This window comes from Eurytemora carolleeae, unplaced genomic scaffold (assembly GCF_000591075.1).
Source record: "Eurytemora carolleeae unplaced genomic scaffold, Eaff_2.0 scaffold864, whole genome shotgun sequence".
In the NCBI taxonomy this organism is placed as follows: Eukaryota; Metazoa; Arthropoda; class Copepoda; order Calanoida; family Temoridae; genus Eurytemora; species Eurytemora carolleeae.
Window position 1 is genome coordinate 107,135 of NW_019396750.1, and position 26,373 is coordinate 133,507.

The 26,373-nt window shown below is 33.2% G+C and overlaps 1 protein-coding gene across 1 annotated transcript; it reads left to right on the forward strand.

Moving 5' to 3' along the window:
* On the forward strand, positions 1–26,373 carry LOC111708197 (ADP-ribosylation factor-like protein 4A). The gene is made up of 14 exons (XM_023481497.1): positions 1–94; positions 394–751; positions 1,595–1,790; positions 5,764–5,804; positions 7,069–7,098; positions 8,103–8,236; positions 9,330–9,405; positions 11,379–11,478; positions 13,164–13,256; positions 17,187–17,280; positions 23,123–23,194; positions 23,353–23,400; positions 24,454–24,496; positions 25,151–26,373. Exons 2-14 carry the CDS (start codon positions 652–654, stop codon positions 25,222–25,224), a joined length of 1,101 nt encoding a protein of 366 aa, XP_023337265.1. The 5' UTR covers positions 1–94; positions 394–651; the 3' UTR covers positions 25,225–26,373.

Genomic DNA, 26,373 nt, shown 5'->3' on the forward strand with positions numbered 1-26,373 from the left:
TTTAGAGTTAAGTTGTAACAAATTAAATTATGATCTTATTTCAGGGCTTTATGTTCCCTCCTTAGAATATGCCAGGCTTCATCAACAATTTCAGGAAAAAGATTTTATATATTCTTTAATATCTTTAAACCAAGTGTGGAATTTTCAAATGTGATTTTTCAAATTTAAGTTTTTTTGAGATGATCCATCTAATAAAACAATTATTCCATATATTATCTCAAATAAAAAAATATTAAATTTAACACCCCCTTTTCATTTTCACGAACACTCCCTTTGATAAATTAACTGTTATTACACCGTAGGAAAATATCATGTCAAAAATGTCACTTTAAAAAAAGGACTATACTTTATGAAATGTATTAGTATAGAAATTAAAGTCCTAACTGTGTGAAGGAATTACATCTTCAATATCAATCTCTTCATCATATTCATCAACAGCTTCCTCAACCTCAACATCATCATTATCCTCCCCATCAACTCCACCACCTGCAACAACTACCTCAACAGCCTCCACAACAACCTCCACAGCTGTATAAACATCCTCGAAAGCATAGTTACAGTCAGGAGCTGGACACAGTAGGAGGAGGAGGAGGAGAAGGAGGAGTACAGACGTTTAGAACTAGTTGTGCTCCAGCTCCTGGAGGATGTAGGATGCACTCCACCCCTACCCGGAGTAGGAGATCTAGAGGAGGATCCGTATCCTCTAGTTCAGATCCAACACAGGATATGGATAGGTTCAGTCTTATATCAGGTAGGAGGGTAGGAGGGTAGAAGGGTAGAAAATTAGGAGAGTAGAAAAGTAGGAGGGTAGAAAAGTAGGAGGGTAGAAAAGTAGGAGGGTAGAAAATTAGGAGGGTAGAAAATTAGGTGGGTAGAAAAGTAGGAGGGTAGAAAATTAGGAGGGTAGAAAAGTAGGTGGGTAGAAAAGTAGGAGGGTAGAAAAGTAGGAGGCTAGAAAAGTAGCAGGTTAGGTATTTTCTTCAGAGAATGCCAAGATTTTTCTGTAGACCCTTTTTTTCTATTCTAGACTGATTTTTAAAGAAACATTGCTGTAGGAAACCCTAAATTTTTATCGAAGAGAAGATTCAATTTGTCCGTGTGGCTTACGATGACTTTCAGGGGTCTCCAATGGAACTTTTGTTATTAATGTTGAATCCTTAGGGTCTACAATGAAAATCGGGGGGTACGTCTAAAAGTAGCAGGGGGGGGGGACTCCGATATAAGGGGTCTCAGATGGTACTCCAATGATGCTGATTTGTTGCCAGATTTAATATAATGTATTTTACTTGGGAAATTATTTTCAGGAATTAATCATTATGAAAAAAGTTATTTTGGATGTTGTAACTTATATGGCCTCAAAAATACTTGATACAGGGTTACCCAGAAAAAATGAGACTTTAGAGACGACTACAGAATTTACATAAATTGGCTTAATGCAAAATCAGAATTATTGTTTGCTTCTTTACAAAAACATATTCATGGCAAGTAACAACATTTAGATCATTATAATTTTAGAGTTTAAGGTCGTCATTAGAGTCATATCCGTTGTGGGTGACTTAGTAGTTTATGGTTGGAAAAGTACATTTTAATCTAGGTTTGGATCGTATCTCTGTACTCTCTCAACTCTCTAGTTTGGAGAGATCCAACGTCTCCTCAACCTCGGCAGCCTCTACCCTGGACAGGTCAGCCTCGAGGTCTTCTCGAACCTCCGGGTCCTTGGATAGAATGCTCTCAGGAGAGGAGAGGTTCAGCAGCCTTTCCTGTCATCCTACTCCAACCCTGAGACACAGGTAAGTGCACTCGAAATTTAGATAGAAAGAAACAACTAATTTTTAGCAAAAATGTAGCTTTTATATTCAACAAAAAGTCGCTTATTTGGCCGTCATCCAATTTTTGCTCCAAAATAAGAATAAGCGATTTTTTGTAAAATACATTCGATTTTTTTGTCATTATGATTTGGGTGCTTTCAAATTTTTACTGCCAAATTTTGATTACAAGTTTATATTTTCATATTAGACACTTCTTTATAGTTGTCAAAAATTGTGAAAAAATTGTAAAAATGGGAAATGGCAAAGTATTTTACTGTGGGATCCGTAGACAGGGGCGGATACAGGGGGGTGGCGGGGGGATATTCGCCACCCCCTGACAGATTCAGGGAGGGGCGTAGTCCCTCCCTGAGATTTCGAGGCAAAAAATGTTCCCAATTTTATAAATCGTATGTGTTTTTCAATTTCAAGCTTTTTTTATTTAATGGAAATCTTGACTTTCTTTTCTTCAGTTTAATTTAAAAATCAACGACAACAAGTAAATGTTATTGTTAACGATAAATTTAGAATTAGAAATTTGTAAGAAACTAGACTTAAGTTATAATATTGTTCATATCTAGTAATGTTCCTTAATCAATACTCATTTATCAAAATTGTAATATTGGTCCTAATTTTGATGCATTTAAGTATAACTAGTAATTTCTTTTTGTTTTTAAATTGCTAATGTTCCTATTATTGTTCCTGTTCCTAATACTGTGTCCGACCCAACTTAAATCCCTGTCCTAATCCAATATTTTTGTTCCTAATTCCTGAACAATCTTTTTATTGTTCCTTAATCCCTGTCCTAATCCATTATTTTTGTTCCTAATTCCTGAACAATCTTTTTATTGTTCCTAAATCCCTGTCCCAATCCATTTATTTTTGTTCCTAATTCCTGAACAATCTTTTAATTGTTCCTAAATTCCTGTCCTAATCCGTTAATTTTGTTCCTTAAAGTTAAAAATCTAGTTTTTTTGTCTTTAGACATTAATTTCGACTCTTTTTGAGCCTTTTAAGTCATAAAAAAATTTCGCCTGTGGCACGATTTTTTGTTTCTAAATATTAATTTTTTTGTTCCTAAAAAATCTTGCCCCCCCTCACTTAAATCCTGTATCCGCCCCTGTCCGTAGATATCATCTAACCTCACATAACCAATCCAAATTCATTTGATATAGTACTTAAAAACCATGATGTAAGTTAGATAAAATATAAAACTCAGTTCGTTTATTTGGTCCTTTATTTGTCACTACATTTTGGTAACCCCAGTGTGATATTTTTTTTCGGAAATAATTCCTCTTGTTGAGGTAGCTGAAATTGGTTTCTACCAAGTCCCTGCTCTTTTTATACTCAAATACCAAAGTAGGATTTCCGATGATCAAGACGTTCTGTCTCTTTTTCGACAAACGTAGCGATATCGACCACAGATGAGGTTCCTTCTCACCCTCATGCCAGGTCTACCTCACAACCCTCTTCATCAAGTTGACCACATTCTAGACTGATTATCCAGAGGTATGGTTCTTCCAGGCCGAGTCACAGTTTGCAATCAAACACATGACGACCTCCCTAACAAAGTTTCATCACTGAGTTGCATCCCTGCCCCAGGATATTGTCACTTGCCTTATAAATTTGGTTCACAGTCCTCCAGCAGAACCCTACGAGACCCTGAGATCCCACTTTGTTTAAATGTATACCATGAGCAAGGTACCAGGCCTTCCAGAGTATCCCAGTTCTAACAGATCAGAGACCATTGGAGCTGATTGATAAGATGTTGGTTCTCCTCCCTGAAGACGAGAAGCCAGGTTTCTTCTTCTTAGGACTTTTTATGGATCATCTGCAGATATTTGTTCCCATCTCCTGACAGAGTTGATTGCTGATCCTAGAGGAATGGCTAACGGAGCAGATGAGCTCTGGACAGTATGAGGAAGAGTTAACACATTGCAATTCCTCTCTTCTTAGGATCTCAGGAATGCTGAAGATTTATTTCTCATGTCTCAAGGTTCCAGAACAAAAGCCTCTTCTAGTCCCAATAGAACCAGCAGTCCAGGTTCATCAACATCCTCCTCTTCATCATCAGAGTGTTGGTACCATCGCAAATGGGGAAACCAGGCTAACAAGTACAGATCACCTTGTTGAATCTTCGTCCTCACCCCTGTTGTTCCTCAAGAACAGCTGAGTTCCGCCAAGTTCCTTGTGGATACAGGAGAATGCGTGTCTGTTTTCCCTCGCCTACCCTGCTCACCTTCAGCTTCAGGTTCTGGTATCCAATGAGAACCATTGACAGTTCCCCTATGAACACTTATGATTCCTGCCATTCTATGCCAATCCTGGGTTCAGATTTCCTATGCTACAACCATCTCCTGGTCGATGTTGCAGGTTCCCGCCTACTTGACTCCTCAAGCCTTGAATCTATACCCGCCATTTCATCTAACTCATCCAACTACAGTTCAGATCTATACACTTCTAGAACTTCTAGAAGACTAATTTCAAGAAGTTTTGTTTGGGAAGGCTCTCCAAAGATGTCAATTTATGGTCTCAGTCCTGTCTAGATTGCCAACAGAGCAAGATTCAAACCCATATCAAGTCTCCCATCCAACAGATACCGGTTCCTGGACAGATTTTCTTATACATATTCACATAGATCTGGTTGGTCCTCTTCCTCAATCCTGTGGACATACATTCCTGTTTACCATAGTTGATAGAACAAGTAGATGGCCTGAAGCAATTCCTCTCCAGTCTACAACAGCAGAAGAATGTGCCAAGGTTTTACTCTTGGTCCTGGATCCCAACCTTTGGAATTCCATCTGTGATCACCTCAGATCATGGAGCACAGTTCACAAGCTCTATCTGGATTAATCACTGCTGGTTCCTTGGAATCACACACTCTCCAACCACATCTTTCCACAGTCCAATGGCTTGGTGGAGAGGTTCCACCTTTGTCATATTAAGTGTCTCTGAGAGCTCGATCGTCTGGAACAGACTGGTTCAATCATCTACCCCTGGTGTTACTTGGTCTCTGGAGTTTTCCTAGAGAGGATTCTGCTTTCTCCACTCCAAAGCTCTTTTTGGTTCTCCGCTGGTTCTACCCAGAGAGTTTCTGGATAGTCTGGAGCTGCCAGCGTCGGAGTATCCAATAAATCCAAAAGAACAACACAACAGTTCTTTCTCATCATTCTGCAGTTCCAGTCCTAAAACCAGATCAGATTCCTTCCAGTTTAACATCCTATTCACATGTTTTCATCAGGGAAGATTCATCTAAACCAATTATTTTTCCGCTGTACAGAGGACCCTACCTAGTTCTCTCCCAAAATCCGAAGTATTTCCAAATTCAAATAGGTTCCAAGTCTGACTCCGTTACCGTGGACCGGCTTAAACCTGTTTTCTTTGATCAACCTGTAATCTCTCAACAACCTCCCTAAAATGGAAGACCTTCGTTGGCTCCTACACTGTTGATCCGAACTCCTTTGTCTCCAGCTCTGTTGACTCTGGCTTTGTTGACTCCAGACTCTCCAATACCTCTCCAGAGAGCCATGAGGATGAAGAGAAATGAATTCGTTTCTCACCTCAGCATTCTACCACTCTCCTAGTTTGTCGGAACCCATTAAGAGAATTTCGAAATAAGCATCAAGTTCCTCATCTAGTTCATTACCTCGATGCTGGGGGGACTCCTGTTTAGATCCGTAGATATCTTCTTCCAGTCATGAAGCTCAACTAACCAAACCAAATATATTTGATATAAAATATTTACCTCAATTCGTTTGTTTGGTCCTTTATTTATCGCTACATTACCATATTTTTAATGATGTTATTAAAATCCCACCTATTAAAAGAATTAAAGATACTTAAATAAGTTTCTTAAGTACCAAATATAAAACCGTAAAGACATCGAACATAGCTTGTAAATATTTATATACATATATATAAATAAATATTGTTTTAATAGATAGTATTTATATTTTAGGGAGATGAAATCTAATCCAAAATCTGAACCATCATCACCAGGTATGTACATTCATTTTCATTCACTTTGGAATACAGGGGGTTTAATTTTTCATGCTCCTTAGAATACAGGGGACTTATTATTTATGCACTTCGAAATGACTGGGGGGGGGGGTTCACTATTCATGCACCTTGGAATACAGGGGGTTCATTATTCATGCACCTTGGAATACAGGGGGTTCACTATTCATGCACCTTGGAATACAGGAAGGTTCATTTTTCATACACCTTGGAATACAGGGGGTTCATTATTCATGCACCTTGGAATACAGGGGGTTCATTATTCATGCATCTTGAAATACAGGGGGTTTATTATTCATGCACCTTGGAATACAGGGGGTTTATTATTCATGCACCTTGGAATACAGGGGGTTCATTATTCATGCATCTTGGAATACAGGGGGGTTCATTATTCATGCATCTTGAAATACAGGGGGTTTATTATTCATGCACCTCGGAATACAGGGGGCGGGGGCAATTAATACAACTTGGAATACAGGGGTATTCATAAATCATGCATATTGTAATACAGAGGGTTATTCAATAAAATAGCACTCCCTTATCCACTAACACAATGGGATTAAGATTTTTAGTTTGCATCATAACTACATGGTTAATTACATGGTTAATTACATGGTTATCCTAAACTAGTATTTATTGAACCAAATGGATAAATCCTGCCCAATCCTCCCCCCTCACTTCCCTGCTGGGTTTTAAACAAAGTTTCAAGTCGTAAACAAAGGGTTCAGAGAGATCTATCTTATATCATAGAACTCGTTAAATTCACAGGGTAACTCATAGATTAATTATCAGATAGACTGATTTTTACAGACTCAAACTTATATTGATTATATAGATAGAACCATAGATTTAATATCAATTACAGACTAATTTAAATATTCAGCCATGGATTAAATATCAAACACCGACTAACTCAGTTACTCACCTAAAGATTAATCATCATGCTCAGACTAACTTACATACTGTATATAGATTAAAAATCATACTGAGACTAACTCAACTACTTGACCAAAGATTATATATCAAACGGAGGAATTATATTTTCAACCATAGATAAAACATCATACAGACTGATTCACCCAATCTTAGATTAGATATAAAACAGAGATCAGTACTTTATGCTGTAAAATACGTTAAAATATATTTAAAGATGAAAAACTTCCTGAAAAACTTCCTTCATACCTACAGCTGATCAAAATATTTTCAAAATACAAAATATCAATATTTATTTTTTCATAATTTGTAGGCCACAGTTACCACTATGAGGAGAGTGCAGGTACATATTTCAAAAGTTTATAAAAACTTAAATTTCAACAGACCATCTGAACCTTATCAAAACTTGTGATTTTAGCGGAAATGACAAAGAAAATATTTTGTACACATTTCTGTGTTCTCGTTATTACTTGTATTTGAACTGTTTCTAATATTAGATAAGGATTTATGACTAAATCTTAAACACTTCCTTTAAGCAAACTTGGGTTTTAAAATACTTTTATTTTAATCAGTGAATTTCTGGAAAAAAGGTTCAAAAAGTTAAAAAAAAATTAAAATTGAACAATAAATACTGTCAAGATAAATCAAATGATTAAACGTTTTCCACAGATGAATAAAGTTTCTGTTTTCATGTTGTTACTGCACCCAGCATTAATTATGTATGTATGAAAATATGCAGGCACTGAATAGAATTTCCTCAGAATACCACGATGCTTAAAGGGATTGTAAATGAATAGGAACAGATATATTTCCTCAAATTAACAATAATATTCTGAATTATTTTTATATTCTTTTAATTTTAATCCTCCATACTTGTGCTTAAAATACAAAACTAGAGGATCTACGAGATCACTGTTAAACCCAGCTAATCTATTGTCTAGGGGGTAAAGACGAACGGACTGCTGGCTACTGTAGTATGAGTGCCAATAAATTCAGCTCATCTATTGTCTAGGTGGTAAAGATGAACGGACTGCTGGCTGCTGTAGTATGAGTGCAATTAAACCCAGCTAATCGATTGTCTAGGGGGTAAAGATGAACAGACTGCTGTAGTATATATTGCTAATGAACCCAGCTAATCTATTGTCTAGGGGGTAAAGATGAACGGACTGCTGGCTACTGTAGTATAGAGTGCTAATGAACCCAGCTAATAAAGATGAACGGACTGCTGGCTACTGTAGTATAGAGTGCTAATGAACCCAGCTAATTTATTGTCTAGGGGGTAAAGATGAATGGACTGCTGGCTGCTGTAGTATGAGTGCAAATAAACCCAGCTAATCTTTTGTCTAGGGGGTAAAGATGAACGGACTGCTGGCTGCTGTAGTATGAGTGCTGATGAACCGAGCTACGCGAATCTAAACCAAACCAAACCTCCAGCTGTTCCTAGTTGCGTCAAATCCTTTATGTCTTGGATGGTTAACAAGGAAAGGGACTATTCAAGAAAATTATAATAACCCTAATCTGCAACCAAATCAACCAAAAGTGTTTATTAAACCAAAATGGATAAAGTCCAAAAAAAACTTTAAAAATGCTTTTTTTCATTTTTAGGTTATTAGGTTGAGAAAATTCCCTTTGACATCTTTGAGAATTCAATAACAATTCCTCTCTTCAAAGTTGTTTTTTTGGACCTCTCCCATCCCCCCTTCTCCTTTCAATTTTTTACATGACCATTAATTTTAAGTTATTATTTTAGGGTATGGTTAGGTTAAGATAATTTTGGGGCCGAGCGCTGCGGCTAGGACATGCTAGGGAGCCGGGCGCTACGGCCACATGGTCAATTATATCCATGTCTTACATACAAGATCCTTGATAGGAGGGGTGGGGGGAGGGGGGTGTATCCAAAAATCGTATGCTAGGAAATTTCCGTATTTTTAAAAAGATTTTTTTTAATTGCTTCAACAAGAATAAAATCAATATCATTGGTTTGACATGGCTTGAGTTGGTTTCCAAGATTAGATTAATCAGGGAATTATGCAGATCAAACACAAGATGTTCAATTCTAATTCCTTACTATAATTACTCGGCTTAAACCTGACTACAAAGTCTTCAAAATTCAAAATGTTAAAATTTAAGTTTACGACTAGTTCAGCACTGGTATTCTAAACTCGAGATATTCTTGAAATAATTTACTCGTTTTGTTCCCAGTTCAAACTTGGCCAAAACATGAATTAAAAACTTGATTTTTTACGATTATTTGTTCCAAGTTCATGACTGGTTCAGAACTGGTATTTAAAAGCCGATATATTCTCGACGTATTACGGTATTATATCAGTTTTGTTCAAACTTAGCCAAAGCTTAATATGAGTTTCTGATGCCGAGTTCATGACTAGTATCTAACAGTCGACATATTTCCGACATTAAGTCGACTTTAAAAGACTTTTTACGAGCTTACTTCACTTCAAATTGTCTTCAAAATTCAAAATTCAAATAGTTGATTAGTTTCTACCAAAAATAACCCTTTTTTGTGACGAAAATACTTTTTTGAATAAAATTGATTTTGGTCCCTACATACTGAAGGCTGGAAAAGGTACAACTGCTTTACTGGACACTCTACCCAACCTTTCCAAAGAGGATTTTCATATTGTTATGATAGGTCAGTAAATATACTTTATATTGTCATGATAAGTCAGTACATATACTTTATATTGTCTTGATAGGTCAGTGCATATACTTTATATTGTCATGATAGGTCAGTACATATACTTCATATTGTTATGATAGGTCAGTAAATATACTTTATATCGTCATGATAGGTCAGTAAATATACTTTATATTATCATGATAGGTCAGTAAATATACTTTATATTGTTATGATAGGTCAGTACATATACTTTATATTGGTATGATAGGTCAGTACATATACTTTGTATTGACATGATAGGTCAGTAAATATACTTTATATCGTCATGATAGGTCAGTAAATTTACTTCATATTGTCATTATAGGTCAGTAAATATACTTTATATCGTCATGATAAGTCAGTAAATATACTTTATATTGTCATGATAGGTCAGTAAATATACTTTATATCGTCATGATAGGTCAGTAAATTTACTTCATATTGTCATTATAGGTCAGTAAATATACTTTATATCGTCATGATAGGTCAGTAAATATACTTTATATTATCATGATAGGTCAGTAAATATACTTTATATTGTCATGATAGATCAGGACATATACTTTATATTGTCATGATAGGTCAGTAGATATACTTTATATTGTCATGATAGGTTAGTAAATATTGTTTATAATGTCATGATAGTTCAGTAAACACATTTTATATTGTCATGATAGGTCAGTAAATAAACTTCATATTGTCATGATAGGTCAGTAAATATCCTTTATATTATCATGATAGGTCAGTACATATACTTTATATTGTCATGATAGGTCAGTAAATATACTTTATATTGTCATGATAGGTCAGTATATATATACTTTATATTATCATGATAGGTCAGTAAATATACTTCATATTATCATGATAGGTCAGTACATATACTTTATTTTGTCATGATAGGTCAGTAAATATACTTCAAATTGTCATGATAAGTCAGTAAATAACTTTATATTGTCATGATAGGTCAGTAAATATACTTCATATTGTCATGATAGGTCAGTAAATATACTTCATATTGTCATGATAAGTCAGTAAATAAACTTTATATTGTCATGATAAGTCAGTAAATATACTTTATATTGTCATGATAGATCAGTAAATATACTTTATATTGTCATGATAGGTCAGTACATATACTTCAGATTGTCATGATAGGTCAGTAAATATATTTAATATTGTCATGATAGGTCAGTACATATACTTCAGATTGTCATGATAGGTCAGTAAATATATTTAATATTGTCATGATAGGTCAGTAAATATACTTTGTATTGTCGTGATACAGTAGTAAATATACTTTATCTTGTAATCATGATAATACAAAGTTTTTAAAAAACTTTCTCTTAATTATTACCTGATCATCATAATGAAATTAATAGTATAAATGTCTACTAGGATGTTAGGACTAAATGGACAAAAATGTATTATTTGTGAGAAAAAATGTGTGAAATGATGGGTTTTTTAAAAATTTTATATTATTATGTTAGGACAGGTAATACCATATATATTTATCTTTCTATCTATATATTTATCTATTGTTAATATACATCATACGGTGGTACACGATTTTATTAATATAATGAAGACGACTTTCGATTTAAATTTTGATTTAAATCAAGCTATGAACAGCATGGATACCTGAAAACATGGAAAAAGAGAAGCTTTTAATTAATTAAGCTAGTAAACTTACAATTCGAAAAAAGTTGTTAACAATAAAAACTTAAATAAAAATTCGTCTTCTTTATATCAATAAATTCGCCTACCACCGTAGTTCAATCAGTACATACATATAATTACAGGGTTGGATGGAGCTGGGAAGAGTATTGCACTGTACAGGATGAAGTTCAATCAGTACATAAATATAATTACAGGGTTGGATGGAGCTGGGAAGAGTAATGCACTGTACAGGATGAAGTTCAATCAGTACATAAATATAATTACAGGGTTGGATGGAGCTGGGAAGAGTACTGCACTGTACAGGATGAAGTTCAATCAGTACATAAATACTGTTCCAACGATTGGATTTAACTGTGAAAGAATAAGGCAGCTAATCTCGTTAATCTTTTTAATCAAAATTAACGTGTAAAGGTCCTTAAAGGTGTAAATTTGGGGTTTTAAGTTCTTGTCACTAAATTTTCGAAAAAAAAGTCGTTCTCTGTTAATGGTTAATATCAGTTGATATAATAAAATTTCATGTCAGAGAAAGGTTTCAATCTTCTCCCGGAAATCTAAAAGCCCTCAAGCAATAATAATATTTTCTAGGTCGCCCTGTTAAAAGAAATTTTTGACAGAAAGTCAAAGTCAGTCATGGGTTACCTTTCAAATTAAAACATATCTGTTTCATCTCAAAGGTTGGAAAATATCTTTTAAGCAAATTGACAGATATAGAAAGTTCAACAGTTCATAAAGTTTGACATTAAGACAACTAGACAACTAGAAAGTTAGACAACTAGACAACTAAATAATTACACAATTAGACCAATAGAAAAATAAACAACTAGATAAATAGAAAACTAAACAACTAGATAAATAGAAAACTGGAAAACTAGAAGAATAAAAAACTAAACAACCAGACGAATAGAAAACTAGACAACTAGGCAAATAGAAAACTAGACAACCATACGAATAGAAAACTAGACAACTAGACAAATATAAAACTTGACAACTAGACGAATAGAAAACTAGACAACTAGACGAATAGAAAACTAGACAACTAGAGGAATAGTAAACTAGCAAAAACCAGACGAATAGAAAACTGGACAACTAGACGAATAAAAAACTAGACAACTAGAAGAATAGAAAATTGTTCAACAAGAGGAATAGAAAACTGGACAACTAGACGAATAGAAAACTAGATAGTTAGACACACACAAGCTACACAAACAGTTAGCTAACTAGTTCAACTAGCTAAAAATTTAGACAATAATAAAGCTAGACAGCTAGACAACTAGACAAAAATAAACCTAGACGGCCAGACAATTAAATAGCTAATTTAAAGACAGATCTACAGCTAGACAGACAGTTTTACATCTATACAAACAGCTAGAGAACTATATTGCTACACAACAAGAAAGCTATTAAGCTAGACAACAAGACAATTAGACAGCTAAAAAGGTTGGCACTTAGACAGCAAGATATCAATACAACTATACAGTTAGACAAATAGACAATAATAAAGTTAGACAATTAATTAGACAAATATAACATTGTCATCTTCACAACTAAACAACAAGACAAACAACTAGATAACTAGACAGATTCACCACTACACAGATAGATAGATAGGTATTTAGAGAACTAAACAGATTCACCACTATAAGAAAAATAGATAGGTATTTAGAGAACTAGACAAGTAAACATTTAGTTTTCTAAACATCTAGAAATACAAAAACAAGGCAGCTGTAATTGCCCGCTTCGTAAGTTATTAACTAGAAAGCTAGTTCACTAGAAAGTTAACAAAATTCATCTAGACAAATACATCGAGACCCAAACAATCGTAAAATAAGTGGACGAAGGTTAGTTACTCTATGTGTACAGTGTACAGTGTTGGAAACGTAAACATATCGTAATGTACACAACCGACCACTCTATTAGTTAATTAATAGGGAGGTCGGTTGTGTACATCTGAGGTAAGCTTCACCTCTTCGTTTCCTTTCTCCTATGGCTAGACACTTGATAGACAGATAATTAAAGATTTTGTAGTAAACTCGACTAGCTGGTCTTTACAGGGGTACACTGGGTAAAACTAGAGGCTTAACCTTTCTTATCTGGGATGTGGGCGGGCAGGAGAAGATACGCCCACTCTGGAGATCATACACTAGGTAGGCTAGAAACTTTATTCAATTGGTGGCCAAGGTTGGCATTAAATGACATCGTGACTTCCCAAGGTTAGGTTAGGCGAGTTAGGCCGACTGAGGCGCCTCAGCTGCTGCAACGAAGCCGAGCGCTGCGGCTATGATGCGCTATGGGACCAAGCGGTGCTGCTATATTACGCTAGGGGGGGAGGGCGTGCGCTGCGGCTAGGACAGACTTTGGAAGCTGCTCAATTGGTAAGTTGCCACTTGAGAAAATATTTATGCAAAAGTAACTCACATGGTGTAAAATATCGTGATTTTAAATGAATCAATTTTTCATTTTATCACATGGAACAAATATATTTTGAGACTTAATACTACTCAAAACTTATTTAAAATTTGAAAAATCACACTGAAACTTCTATTATGAAATATTAATATCAGAAACCAAAACTTGTTTAATTATTTGATTATTGTAAAAGATTTCTTTTCTAAAAATGTACATATATCTATTTTGTAAATGTTTTAAGATCTGGTCTTTTTTTGGGATGTAGATAAAATGGTTCAGAATTGATTTGCATGTCTGATTTGCATGTCTGTATCTGAAATGTAATGACGCAACAAAAAGAAGGAGATTATGAAACATAAGACATATCTAGTTATATTGAAAAACGAGTTTCAAAAATTGTAATTTTATTTATCTGATAACAGTCGTTTTGTAGCTTGAAATATTCATTATTAAAAAAAGTTTTTGGAAAAATTAAGTCCTAAATTTTGGCACCAAAAAAGTCCTGTGAAAAAAGACCTTAAAATAAAAAGTCCCGGGAAATAAAGTTCTACTATTTTGAGACCTTATTTTCTATGACTATTTTCTGGTTTCAGTATGATTTTAAGCAATAAAGTCCCTGGAAAAAAGTGCTCATAAATAGTGGAAAATGCATGGGAACAAGGGGTGTTTACAATCATGGAAAAAGCGGCTTAAGATATCAAAAACACCCCTGGCTATATTCAATATACAGATGCATTGGAAAAAAGTCCTTTTAATGAAAACATCTCAGACTTGACCTCATTTTCTCAAGACTAAAGACTTTTTTCTTGGTTTTCTTTCTTCTGATTAATTTTCTTCAGGACTTTAATTTCTGTAATCTTATTTCTAAAGACTTTTTTGGCAAAAAAATTCCCAGGACTTTATTTTCAGTGACATTTTGTCCTAGGACTTCAGAAAATTGAGACTTTGTACCAACGTTTCTATTTCCAGGTTTTTTTTTCCAGAGGTTTTTTTCCTGTGACTTTCTTATATAGATTCTAACCAAAGTTGAGTATTTTTCAACAGGTTTTTTTTCAAAAACAACTCTCTGGGAGCGATGTAACAAACCAATTGGTGCTTAAGAAATACCAGCCATAATTTTTAAGTTGCGTTTTGACAGTATATATAAATATCCCAATAAATCATTTTGAATTTTGTTTTTGTTAGTTATATTCCTCTTTCCTTCATTGAAAGCTTAAATTTTCACGATTTTAAGTCTCATGATCTTCATAGCCCCCCCCCCCATAAGTTTTGCCCCTGGATTCTTTGTTTTGATCTCCTCCCACTGCAGTACGCAGATTTGACGCTGTAAAGATGGCGGTCCTAGTCAATATATATTTATTGGCAAAGATTAGAAATAGATAATATTTTTGTAACTCGTAAGTCGTGGAAAGGCAATATTACCAATAATGTACACACTTACAAGAATAACAACGCTAACAAGAAGGGAAATAATAAGATTTTATTTTCCTTCTTTTTTATGGATTTTTATTATTATTGTAACTCATTTTACTGTTCTTGTAGGGATATAAAAATAAGTTAATATTGCACACTGTATGTAAGTACGTTTGTACGTACATATGGAGTTATATTTAACAATGTACAAATGTACATATATAGTTTATAGTGTAAACTGTACATAAGTACATATGTAGTTAAATAGTACACTGTACAGATGTACTGATATAGTTTATATTGAACACGGTACATATGTACAGATATAGTTTATATTGTAAGCTGAACAGATGTACAGATACAGTTTATATTGTACAGTGTACAGATGTATAGATATAGTTTATATTGTAAACTGTGCAACTGTACATAAATAGTTTATAGTGTACACTGTTCAGATGTACAGATATGGTTTATATTGTACACTATACAAATATACAGATATAGTTTATATTTTGCACTACACTTAACAGATTATATTAAATGCTCTACAGCTGTACGGATTATATTGTACACTTTACAGATGTAAAGATTATGATATACACTGTACAGATGTACATATATAGTTAATATTGTACACAGTACAGATATACAGATATAAAGATGTTCAGATGTACAGATATAGTTTATATTGTAAACTGTGCAGATGTACGGATATACCTTATATAGTACACAGCTAATGTGCACTGCACAGATGTAAAGATATAGTTTGTACTGTGCACTGTACAGATGCACAAATATAGTATATAATGTAAAATGTACAGATGTACAGATGTACAGATAAAGTTTATATTATACACTGTAAAAATGTACGGATTATATTTTACACTGTACAGGTGTACGGACGAAATAGTGTTTAAATTTTACACTATACAGGTGTACGGACAGAATAGTGTTTATATTTTACAATGTACATGTGTACGGACGAAATAGTGTTTATATTTTACACTGTGCAGGTGTACGGACGGAATAGTGTTTATATTTTACACTGTGCAGGTGTACGGACGGAATAGTGTTTATATTTTACACTGTACAGATGTACGGACGAAATAGTGTTTATATTTTACAATGTACAGGTGTACGGACGGAATAGTGTTTATATTTTACACTGTACAGGTGTACGAACAGAATAGTGTTTATATTTTACACTGTACAGGTGTACGGACAGAATAGTGTTTATATTTTACACTGTACAGGTGTACGGACGGAATAGTGTTTATATTTTACACTGTACAGGTGTACGGACGAAATAGTGTTTATAGTTAACAGTTTACAGGTGTACGGACGAAAAAGTGTTTATATTTTACACTGTACAGCTGTACGGACGGAATAGTGTTTATATTTTTCACTGTACAGGTTTACGGACGAAATAGTGTTTATATTTTACACTGTACAGGTGTACGGACGAAATAGTGTTTATATTTTACAATGTACAGGTGTACGGACGGAATAATGTTTATATTTTACACTGTACAGGTGTACGGACGGAATAGTGTTTATATTTTACACTGTACAGGTGTACGGACGGAATAGTGTTTATATTTTACACTGTACAGATGTACGGACGGAATAGTGTTTATATTTTACGCTGTACAGGTGTACGGACGAAATAGTGTTTATATTGTTAACAGTTTACAGGTGTACGGACGAAAAAGTGTTTATATTTTACACTGTACAGGTGTACGGACGAAATAGTGTTTATATTTTACATTGTACAGGTGTACGGACGGAAAAGTGTTTATATTTTACACTGTACAGGTTTACGGACGGAATAGTGTTTATATTTTACACGGTACAGGTGTACGGACAGAATAGTGTTTATATTTAACACTGTACATGTGTACGGACGGAATAGTGTTTATATTTTACACTGTACAGGTGTACGGTCGGAATAGTATTTATATTTTACACGGTACAGGTGTACGGACGGAATAGTGTTTATATTTTACACTGTACATGTGTACGGACGGAATAATGTTTATATTTTACACTGTACAGGTGTACGGACGGAATAGTGTTTATATTTTACACTGTACAGGTGTACGGACGGAATAATGTTTATATTTTACACTGTACAGGTGTACGGACGGAATAGTGTTTATATTTTACACTGTACATGTGTACGGACGGAATAATGTTTATATTTTACACTGTACAGGTGTACGTACGGAATAGTGTTTATATTTTATACTGTACAGGTGTACGGACGGAATAGTGTTTGTTGTGGATTCTGCAAACTCAGATTCTTTCGAGGAAGCAAAAATGGAACTTTTTAGAACAATGAGATATCAGGTCGGTTTCTATCTATCTATCCATCTATCTATCTATCTATCTATCTATCTATCTATCTATCTATCTATCTATCTATCTATCTATCTATCTATCTATCTATCTATCTAAGAAGACTATGCAGTAGAAACATAGCCAATCTTATTTTTATGTCCTCGTATATCCTTATAAAGTTTAATATACAGGGTGTCCCCAAAAAATTTATATCGAGTGATTTCCATGGGAAAAAGTTTACTTAATTATTGGAGCCATCTATATCACTGTAAACTCCGGTTCATTTTCAAGTACCGGATCAACACCAGCTAGAGCAAGGTGTATAGTTCAATTACAGATTATGTATAGCAAACCAGGACAGTACACCAGATGAATATTCTCCTTCTTGTTAAACTCATTTTATATGTATATAATACCAAAAATTGTAGTCTTGGGATTTTCAAAATGTGGTCTGTAATGAACACCAAGCGGATGAACCCCAGGTTTGTTGTGAACGTTTAAATGACTTCAGGGAAGGTTTTTTGTGGGGCAGAATTTATAAATCTTACCTCAAACAATTTTAACATTTTGAAAATTTTGGAAATCAAACAGTGAAAACAGGAGAATCTGCGATTTTGGTGTAAGAAGGAAAAGAGTGTAGTAAAAAGAAACATTTGAAAGCTAGAATTAATTTTGAAAAATATGGCAACATTTGAGCCGTCCTTCAATTCCCGCATTATTAGGGACACCCTGTAGACTGTATGTAGTATACAATAAACATTTACATACGCTGAGCTAGGAAGGATAAAGTTTGAAAGCTTCTAGCTAATGATGATACACTTTCGAGCATATGCCTGAGCTTGGATTATTTGTTGGTTACACATAAACCCGATCACTTGATCTCGATATCCACTATTGTGGGCACTATTAATTTAAGTATCTTTAAAAACTTTACCTCTCCGTATCTACATTTTAGTTATTCCTCCCTTCAACCCTTGACTAGGCACAAGAACCGTGCAGATAATCGAATAAAGGTGCAATTAGGCTGAGATTAACAAAATATCAAGATCAAGCATTGATCTCGATATCCACAATACAAAAGTTCCCAGCTCTGTTAAACAAAAGTTAATATGTACAAAGCTCTAAACTATTATTTTTTATCTTACAAAAAGTGTGTCCAATACATGAAAAGTAAAAACAATAAACATTCTAAAGAGGAACAAAACACCGGTGCCAAACTCCAATTTTCTATTTTCCATATCTTTGAAACCTGATGGCGTAGATCTGTCATATTTTTAACTTTGACTTTCTTCTCTAACATAATATCAAAGGGATACTATATCATAGAAAATTGGAGTACAATCAAAAAGATTCTAGTACAATAGATGGCAACGTAGAATTTGCACACTCACAGTACAGTTGTATTCTGTCGTCACAAGTGTCAATTCAGTTTTTGTGTCCGACAAAATCATCAATAATAGTGATAATTTTAGATTAAAGTGCTTTTCTTACAGTGTAATAAGTGCAATTTAATGTGTTCTTTAGTCTCTGTTTTAACACTTTTTTTTAATCTTGGAAAACATGTCAACAAATGTGAGACAATTTCGTTTTCCTTGTTATATTTGACTCTTGTGACGTTGTGTATAATTGGTTCATTTATATGTTGCCACCTATCGTACTTGATGATCTATTTGAGTACAATCCAGTTTATTTCATGTACCGGGCCGAATTTCAACTAGCCAGAGCAAGCAGTACAGTACAAATACAGACTATAGGAAGCAAAAAGGGACAGTACGTCAAATTAATGACTACCTCCTATTGATATTAATGTGGTTCAGTTCCTTCTAGCCAAGGTTATAATGCAAGGAAAGTTAATTGAAGTTGCGTATACTCCGCGTACATATTGAAACCAGTTCTCTCTTGGTGGAATTTGTAAACAAGAATTGATGCATCAGTTTTCGTTTAGTATCCGAGGAAGTGTTTAGCATTAATTTTTGATAATATTGATAATTCACATAATAGTTTTTTATGGCCAGAATATTTCATTGATTTTTTTTATGCGAAAGATGGATCCCATGTCAGGCTTCGACGTCCGCCCCGAGTCTCAGAGACAGTACACTTCAGAACAAAAGATACACCTCTGTAATAACTTTCCTTGCATTATGAACTTGCTTATAGCTATGCTTGGAAACTAAATGTCAGCCTACTCAATTTCGTTTTTTAAACACTGAGCAAATTTACCAAATCAAAGTGGTGTGGGGCAAACCGACAAAGGGGTTTCTGAGTTATGATATACAAACAAACAGACGGAAATTACCGCTTCATTTATTTCAATATGCCTCTCTCTTTTCCCCTCATTTTTATTGTTTGATTTTCAGTGCTCAAGTTTAAAATTTTTACTCAAAGTTAAATTGCATTATTACGAAACATACATAATAATATTTTATACAAAATGTTATAATATAAAATCTTATTCCAACCAATTAAAACATTATATATGAATTGATCAGAATTCAAATATTAAAATATAAAAGATCATCCTCTCAATTTTATCTACAAGTGCTGATTAAACATTGTAGCTTTGTATTCTTTAAACGAACAGATCAGATTTCACTCGGTTCAAATCTTAACAATTATTTTCCAGATGAAAATATATATTCTTTTATAACTGTATAAATAGTCGTGAATTTTGATTGGGTGAAGCGATTAAAACTAAGATATTGTGAGAATTAGGTGAGCTCGGTGCGGAAAGTTGAATTATTCAACTAGCCTTAACTATTTTAACTACATCTCATGAGTTATTAAATCTGATCTTAGAACAAATAATATATTTTATGACCCCCTCCCACACACAACTGATTATTCACCTGACGCCATGTTTTTAGTATTTTGAAGTTTCCCGGAAATGACGTCACAAGGAATATAATCTTTTACTCGCTATCTCCAACATGGCTAGCTGACTTATATCATTAATCATTAATTAGTTACGTTTCTTTTCTGTGTTTTTGATCCGCCCCCGAAATATCAGTTAGAAGTGTAAAATCTTTTTGCGCGATTTCAAAATAAGAAAAGTAAAGGGTGTTGGGGAAATTTATGGATGGGTTGGGGGGGGTAGTAGGATTATTGGGGAAGAGGGGGGGAGGGGGGGGGAGATAGAGGGGAGGGGGGTTGTAGGATGAGGATATATGCACGACAGCAGACTGGCATCCTGATTCACTTGGATTAACACAGGAGAAAACCAAAAATTTCTTTTTTTAACAATTTATTTTTAAATAAAATTCTTTTTTTTTAACAAAATTTAAAGAAAAGTGCAGCGATTTTTTTCTCCGATTGCTGTATCTTCTTTTTATCTGATCATACATCTGTTTTCTGTTCCTCTTTTGTTGATCTACGCATTCGAATCCTTTATAGACAAAGGAAATATGCATTTTGACACAAATTTCGGCTTTTGTTTCTCCCTAATATTCTGCATTTTCCCAGAGCTGCAGCTCCCTTTTGGCAAACTTTCTTTTTCATACTATTCTTTTATTTGGTATCTTGGCGCCAGAAATATCAAATTAAGTATAAAAGAAAGTTACTGTACGTGAGTAGATATCAGATGTATTTGCAGTTTTCAGTATTGTTTTCTGACCCAGGAATGTCTGACTCAGCAACTGTTGAAAGTTAGCTTAGTACATAATTTCCTCAAAATTCTTACAGGTTGAAAAATAAAGTCTCTGCACTAAGCGGGGTTTGAAAATTCTGAGGATATCCATTGTCAGAATTCCGCCTTCATAATGGGATAAGAAAGGTTGAATAGATTGGATATTTTCGAGAAAATAATTCTTGATTATTGTAAGTTCATCTTGGACAGAATACGGCCTTGTCTACAGCAATCTTTTCCTTGCAGCTGGCAGAGTTTAAACTGGTATCATAGTGCATGTTGCAAAACCTATCAGAATTCTACTTTCTATGTTTCCATTTTCCTTGTTTCTGGCAAGAGGGAAGGGGAAGAGAAGCAAAGAGAAACCCCTCCTTCTCTGCACTATTATTTTCTTTTTTTTCCAAGTAGGGTGTACTGCCATGTTATTCCACACAGGGTTCTGTTCAGCCACTAGAAACTGAACAGCGTTTTATAAGAACCAGACTGTTCTAAGCTCCCTTGATGCTTACACATAGAACCAGATTCAATCAAAAGAATTGACATCTTTCCAATGAGTTTGGATACTTAAAAACAGCTATTAAGGAGTATATTAAAAGCTTCCAGTAGCTAAATCTGGAAGCAGCAAGGTAAAAAACCTCCATTCTCCAGGTTAAAGATTATTGCAGGCCTTTTTTTCATTTGTGTGGAGCGGTGTTAACGGGGGATATACATCCCTGGCTAAAGTTTCTCTTGCTTTGCCATTTTTTTCTCTCACCCTGTATCTCTAAGTACTTTTAGAAGCGCTGAGCCATACCCAGTTGTTGCTTCTCTGAAAGTCTGATGTACGCTGCCAAATTTTTTTTTGTATCATAGGAAATTCCGGGGTATGAGACTTAAAGGGACTGTAAGTGTAATTCAAAGATGGCAATTCCCGGTTCACAATAATGTCCTAAAAAGCTTTGTCTGATTAATATAAATTAGATCTAATTGTTTCAAATTTTGAGAACTGTTTGTTTTCAATTTGACAGGGGTTCTTTACATGAGTGACTTGAGCATTTCTATTGCAGTAAAACATACTCATGAAGTTATCAGAAATAAACCCTTTTAAATCTCGAGAAACAACAATATCTTCCTCATTTTTATCAGATACAGGTTGTGAATCGGGCATTGTCGTCTTTGCATGGAGGTTCACTTGAAATAACGCGTACAGTCCCTTTAGTTTATTTAAATATGACAAAATTAAATCTAAATTCATTTTTAAAGTAGAATACATGAATAAAAAAAAAGAAAAGAAAAAATGTCGTAAAACCGTCTTGAAAGCCTTTTTTTGTTAATAACCCTGTAGGGTATGAATAGATGGGAAGAGGATAAAGGTTAAAAAGTACAAAGATATCTTTCTTATTGTATATTAATGACCTGACAAATCAAGATGATATTCTATTGAATACAGAAAATATTTATTTTCTTTATTCTTAGTAACATTACATGTATATTTTATTTCTACTAAATATAGACCTTTGTCTGTGCACAGTGTACACAACTAAACAAAAAAGACTAGCATTGTAAAAATTGAGAAAAAGAAAAAATTCTTCCCAAATAATTGTACATATAATAGTTTTATTTTTCAAAACGCTTTGCAATAAAATATTTATATTGTAAAATTTGACAAAAAATTTATATTTGACAAATAATTGATATTTCAAAAATAATTGATATTTGACAAATAATTGATATTTGACTAATAATTGATATTTGACAAATAATTTATATTTGAAAAATAATTTATATTTGACAAATAATTGATATTTTACAAATAATTGATATTTGACAAATAATTGATATTTGACAAATAATTGATATTTGACAAAAAATTGATATTTGACAAAATTGATATTTGACAAATAATTGATCTTTGGCAAATAATTGATATTTGACAAATAATTCATATTTGACAAATAATTTATATTTGACAAATAGTTGATATTTGACAGATAGTTGATATTTGAAAAATAATTGTCTATTCGTTTGTTTATTTTTAACCGTTAAAAGTTAATACGGCTGAATTGATCGGACCTAAATAATCCCAGGGAAGGTTCATGGATGAAAAAATGGAACAAAATTGCATTAAAAAAATTAATTTATTAAAAATCCATGAAACAAATTGAGAAAAAGCATTAATTAAAAGTTTAAATCAAAGATGGCGTGAAGTGGGTCTAGAAATAAGTATTTGACAAATAATTGATATTCTAGGATAACTCATCAGTTCCTCTGCTAGTCCTGGCAAACAAACAGGATCTTACATCAGCTGTCTCCGCTCACCAGGTCAGCAGTTAATCTTTTTATTGGATAAACTCATTATGACAATAATAATAATAATAATAATAATAATAATAATAAGAATAATAATAATATTACTCCTTCTACTACTAATTATAATATTGATAATTAAAATAGTAACAATAATAACAATAATATCCTAGATCGAAGAGGTGCTAGGGTTAAGAGACCTCAATAGTTCACTGTGGCAGGTTTAGTTCTTTAAAATTTTTCGAAAAAATTTGCTGCGATCACAAAAAATATTTAAAATCTTTTTCTCACATTGTTTGGAATGGTAAGTTTGGAATGGAATAGCTTGGAATGCTATAGTTTGGAATTGAATAGTTTGAAATGGTTTAGTTTGGAATGGTATAGGTTGGAATGGTATTGGTTGGAATGGATTAGATTGGAATGGTATAGTTTTGAATGGTATAGTTTGGAATGGAATAGTTTGGAATGGCCTAGTTTGGAATGGAATAGTTTGGAATGCTATAGTTTGGAATTGAATAGTTTGGAATGGTATAGTTTGGAATGGAATAGTTTGGAATGGTATAGTTTGGAATTGAATAGTTTGGAATGGTATAGTTTGGAATGGTTTAGTTTGGAATGGTATAGTTTGGAATGGTATAGTTTAGAATTGTATAGTTGGAATGGTATAGTTTGAAATTGTATAGTTTGGAATGGTATAGTTTGGAATGGAATAGTTTGGAATGGTATAGTTTGGAATGGTATAGCATGGAATGGCATAGTCTGGAATGGTACAGTTTGGAATTTTATAGATTGGAATGGTATAGTTTGGAATTGTATAGTTTGGAATGGTATTGATTGGAATGGTATAGTTTGGAATTGTATGGTTTTGAATGGTGTAGTTTGGAATGGTATAGTTTAGAATTGTATAGTTTGGAATGGTATAGTTTGGAATGGTATAGATTGGAATTGTATAGTTTGGAATTGTATGGTTTTGAATGGTATAGTTTGGAATGGTATAGTTTGGAATGGAATAGTTTGGAATGGCCTAGTTTGGCATGGTATAGTTTGAAATTGTATAGTTTGGAATGGTAAAGTTTGGAATGGAATAGTTTGGAATGGCCTAGTTTGGCATGGTATAGTTTGAAATTGTATAGTTTTGAATGGTATAGCATGGAATGGCATAGTCTGGAATGGTAGAGTTTGAAATGGAATAGTTTGTAATGGAATAGTTTGGAATAAAATAGTTTGTAATGGAATAGATTGGAATTGTTTAATTTTAAAATTTGTGTTTGAAGGTTGAGCCTACATGTAGTATTACTGGAGAGGGATTAGATACAGGAAAATATACTTATATTTAACAATAATATACAGGGTGAGTAAAAAAAGAAGGATTATCGATGTTTTGGACAAAATCTTCAAATTTTTTGATTTGTTCGTATTTAAGGCATAAAAGAAATAAATTCAAAAATGTGTTTGTAACATTAAAAAAAAAGCCACGAAACCAAATTTTTTTGAACAAATTGTTGGGAAAATGGTTTTTTCATTGTTTAAAGAAGTTTTAAAAAAAATCATCGAAAATTGAATGAGATATAACGAAAAATGACCGCCAATTACTTTCATTTTTGAGGTAATAACAGTTTTAAGGTTATTAGATAATATTTACTGCGAATTTTCACTCACCACTTATTGTAGAGTTTTTTTTATTAAATTTTTAATGAATTTTTATGAAATTTTTGAAGACAATAAAGTTAACATTTGCTTAACAATGTTTTAGGTTTTTTTCAGTGTTCCAATGATATTTTTGAATTTGTTTTTTTCTGCGCATTTGATCGTTTTAATGCATTAAATCTGAAAAAAAACAAAAATGTTGAAAATGTCCAAAGCATCGATAATCCCTATTTTTTTTTACTCATCCTGTATTTTTGAAATACAGTCAATTTTTCCCAAGAAAAACCAAAATTTTTTTTATAAAAAGTATTTTTTTTCTGAAAGGTCTGGAGGCCTTACATCAGCTGATATTGAAAAAGAAGAAGCTTTTAAAAAGAAATCGCAATAAAACAAAATAAATTGTGAAAAGTGATTAATCAAGAAAACGTGATGTAGAATAATGATAAGATAAAAGTCCTAAGTGATAAATTTATAGAACTTATAAAGTAGCTTTTTTACCCTCATTTATATAATCTTGAAATATATAGGACAATTATGTTAGTTGTACCTCCCCCCTATTCTCATTACAAAACTTTAAGAAATGCGCATTCAAAAATAATGGCAATTTTAACACATTTTTAGAGATAAACAAACGGAGTACTCCGCCCTAGATGATCAGTTAAAAATTAAAAGGGTATTTGTAAATTGGGCAGTCGCCGTCTTTGCATATTGTGTCTCTTCTCACTAGAACTAATGCGTACAGTCCCTTTTAGTAAAAAAAAAAACATTTAAAAAAGCCATTACCTAATGATGATTTGTCCTAAACATGTGAGGCATTTTTTGTTAAAAACAATAAAAGAAAAAGTTGAAAAAATGGAACTTTATGAAGATTTTTTTGTTCTAAAAGTACATCGGACACGCAACGGATTGTTAACATCATTCTAGATTTAATAAAAAGAAAGGACGGCATTTTTCTATCTACAGTTCATTGAACGAAATACATAAAATAAGAAATATTCAATCTAGTTATGATTGTAAATTTAAATTTCAACCGAACAGAAAAGAAAAAAATTAACATTGTGTCATGTATATTTACGATTAGCTGTGATATTATGCTTAAAATATTTGTTAATTTGATCATATAGGTTATAGCTAGGTGTTTGTTTTATTATTAAAGTTTTAGCTTATATTATCTATTATTAGCAAATAACAATCAGATATTTTAGAATGTTAAAAATGTAAAAAAAAATATTAAAAACACAACAGTATCTAATTGGCATATATATTTTATCATTACATTAACATATGTGCGCAGCTAGAAATCGGAACTTTTAGAATTTAGAGTATGGTTAATCTTAAAAGTTTGATCTCGATATGCAATATGGAAACTTTTAGTTTAATAGATCCTTCAATTAGAGTTATTGTCCTTCAGGGAATGACAAAAATGGGATATCTAAGAGAAATTAGATCAATTCGAAGATTTGCAAAAACTGGAGATATCAATGCTTGACCCCAGGATTCACAACACAAGCAGAAAGCACTGACTTTGAAACTTTTAAGTTTCTTTA

Bases quoted from the DNA above. Each gene is read 5' to 3' on its own strand.
- LOC111708197 (XM_023481497.1), top strand. From the start codon at position 652: ATGCACTCCACCCCTACCCGGAGTAGGAGATCTAGAGGAGGATCCGTA. The intron at 9,406-11,378 runs GTCAGTAAATAT...ATATAATTACAG, and splicing joins TTTTCATATTGTTATGATAG to GGTTGGATGGAGCTGGGAAG. The intron at 13,257-17,186 runs GTAGGCTAGAAA...TATACTGTACAG, and splicing joins CTCTGGAGATCATACACTAG to GTGTACGGACGGAATAGTGT.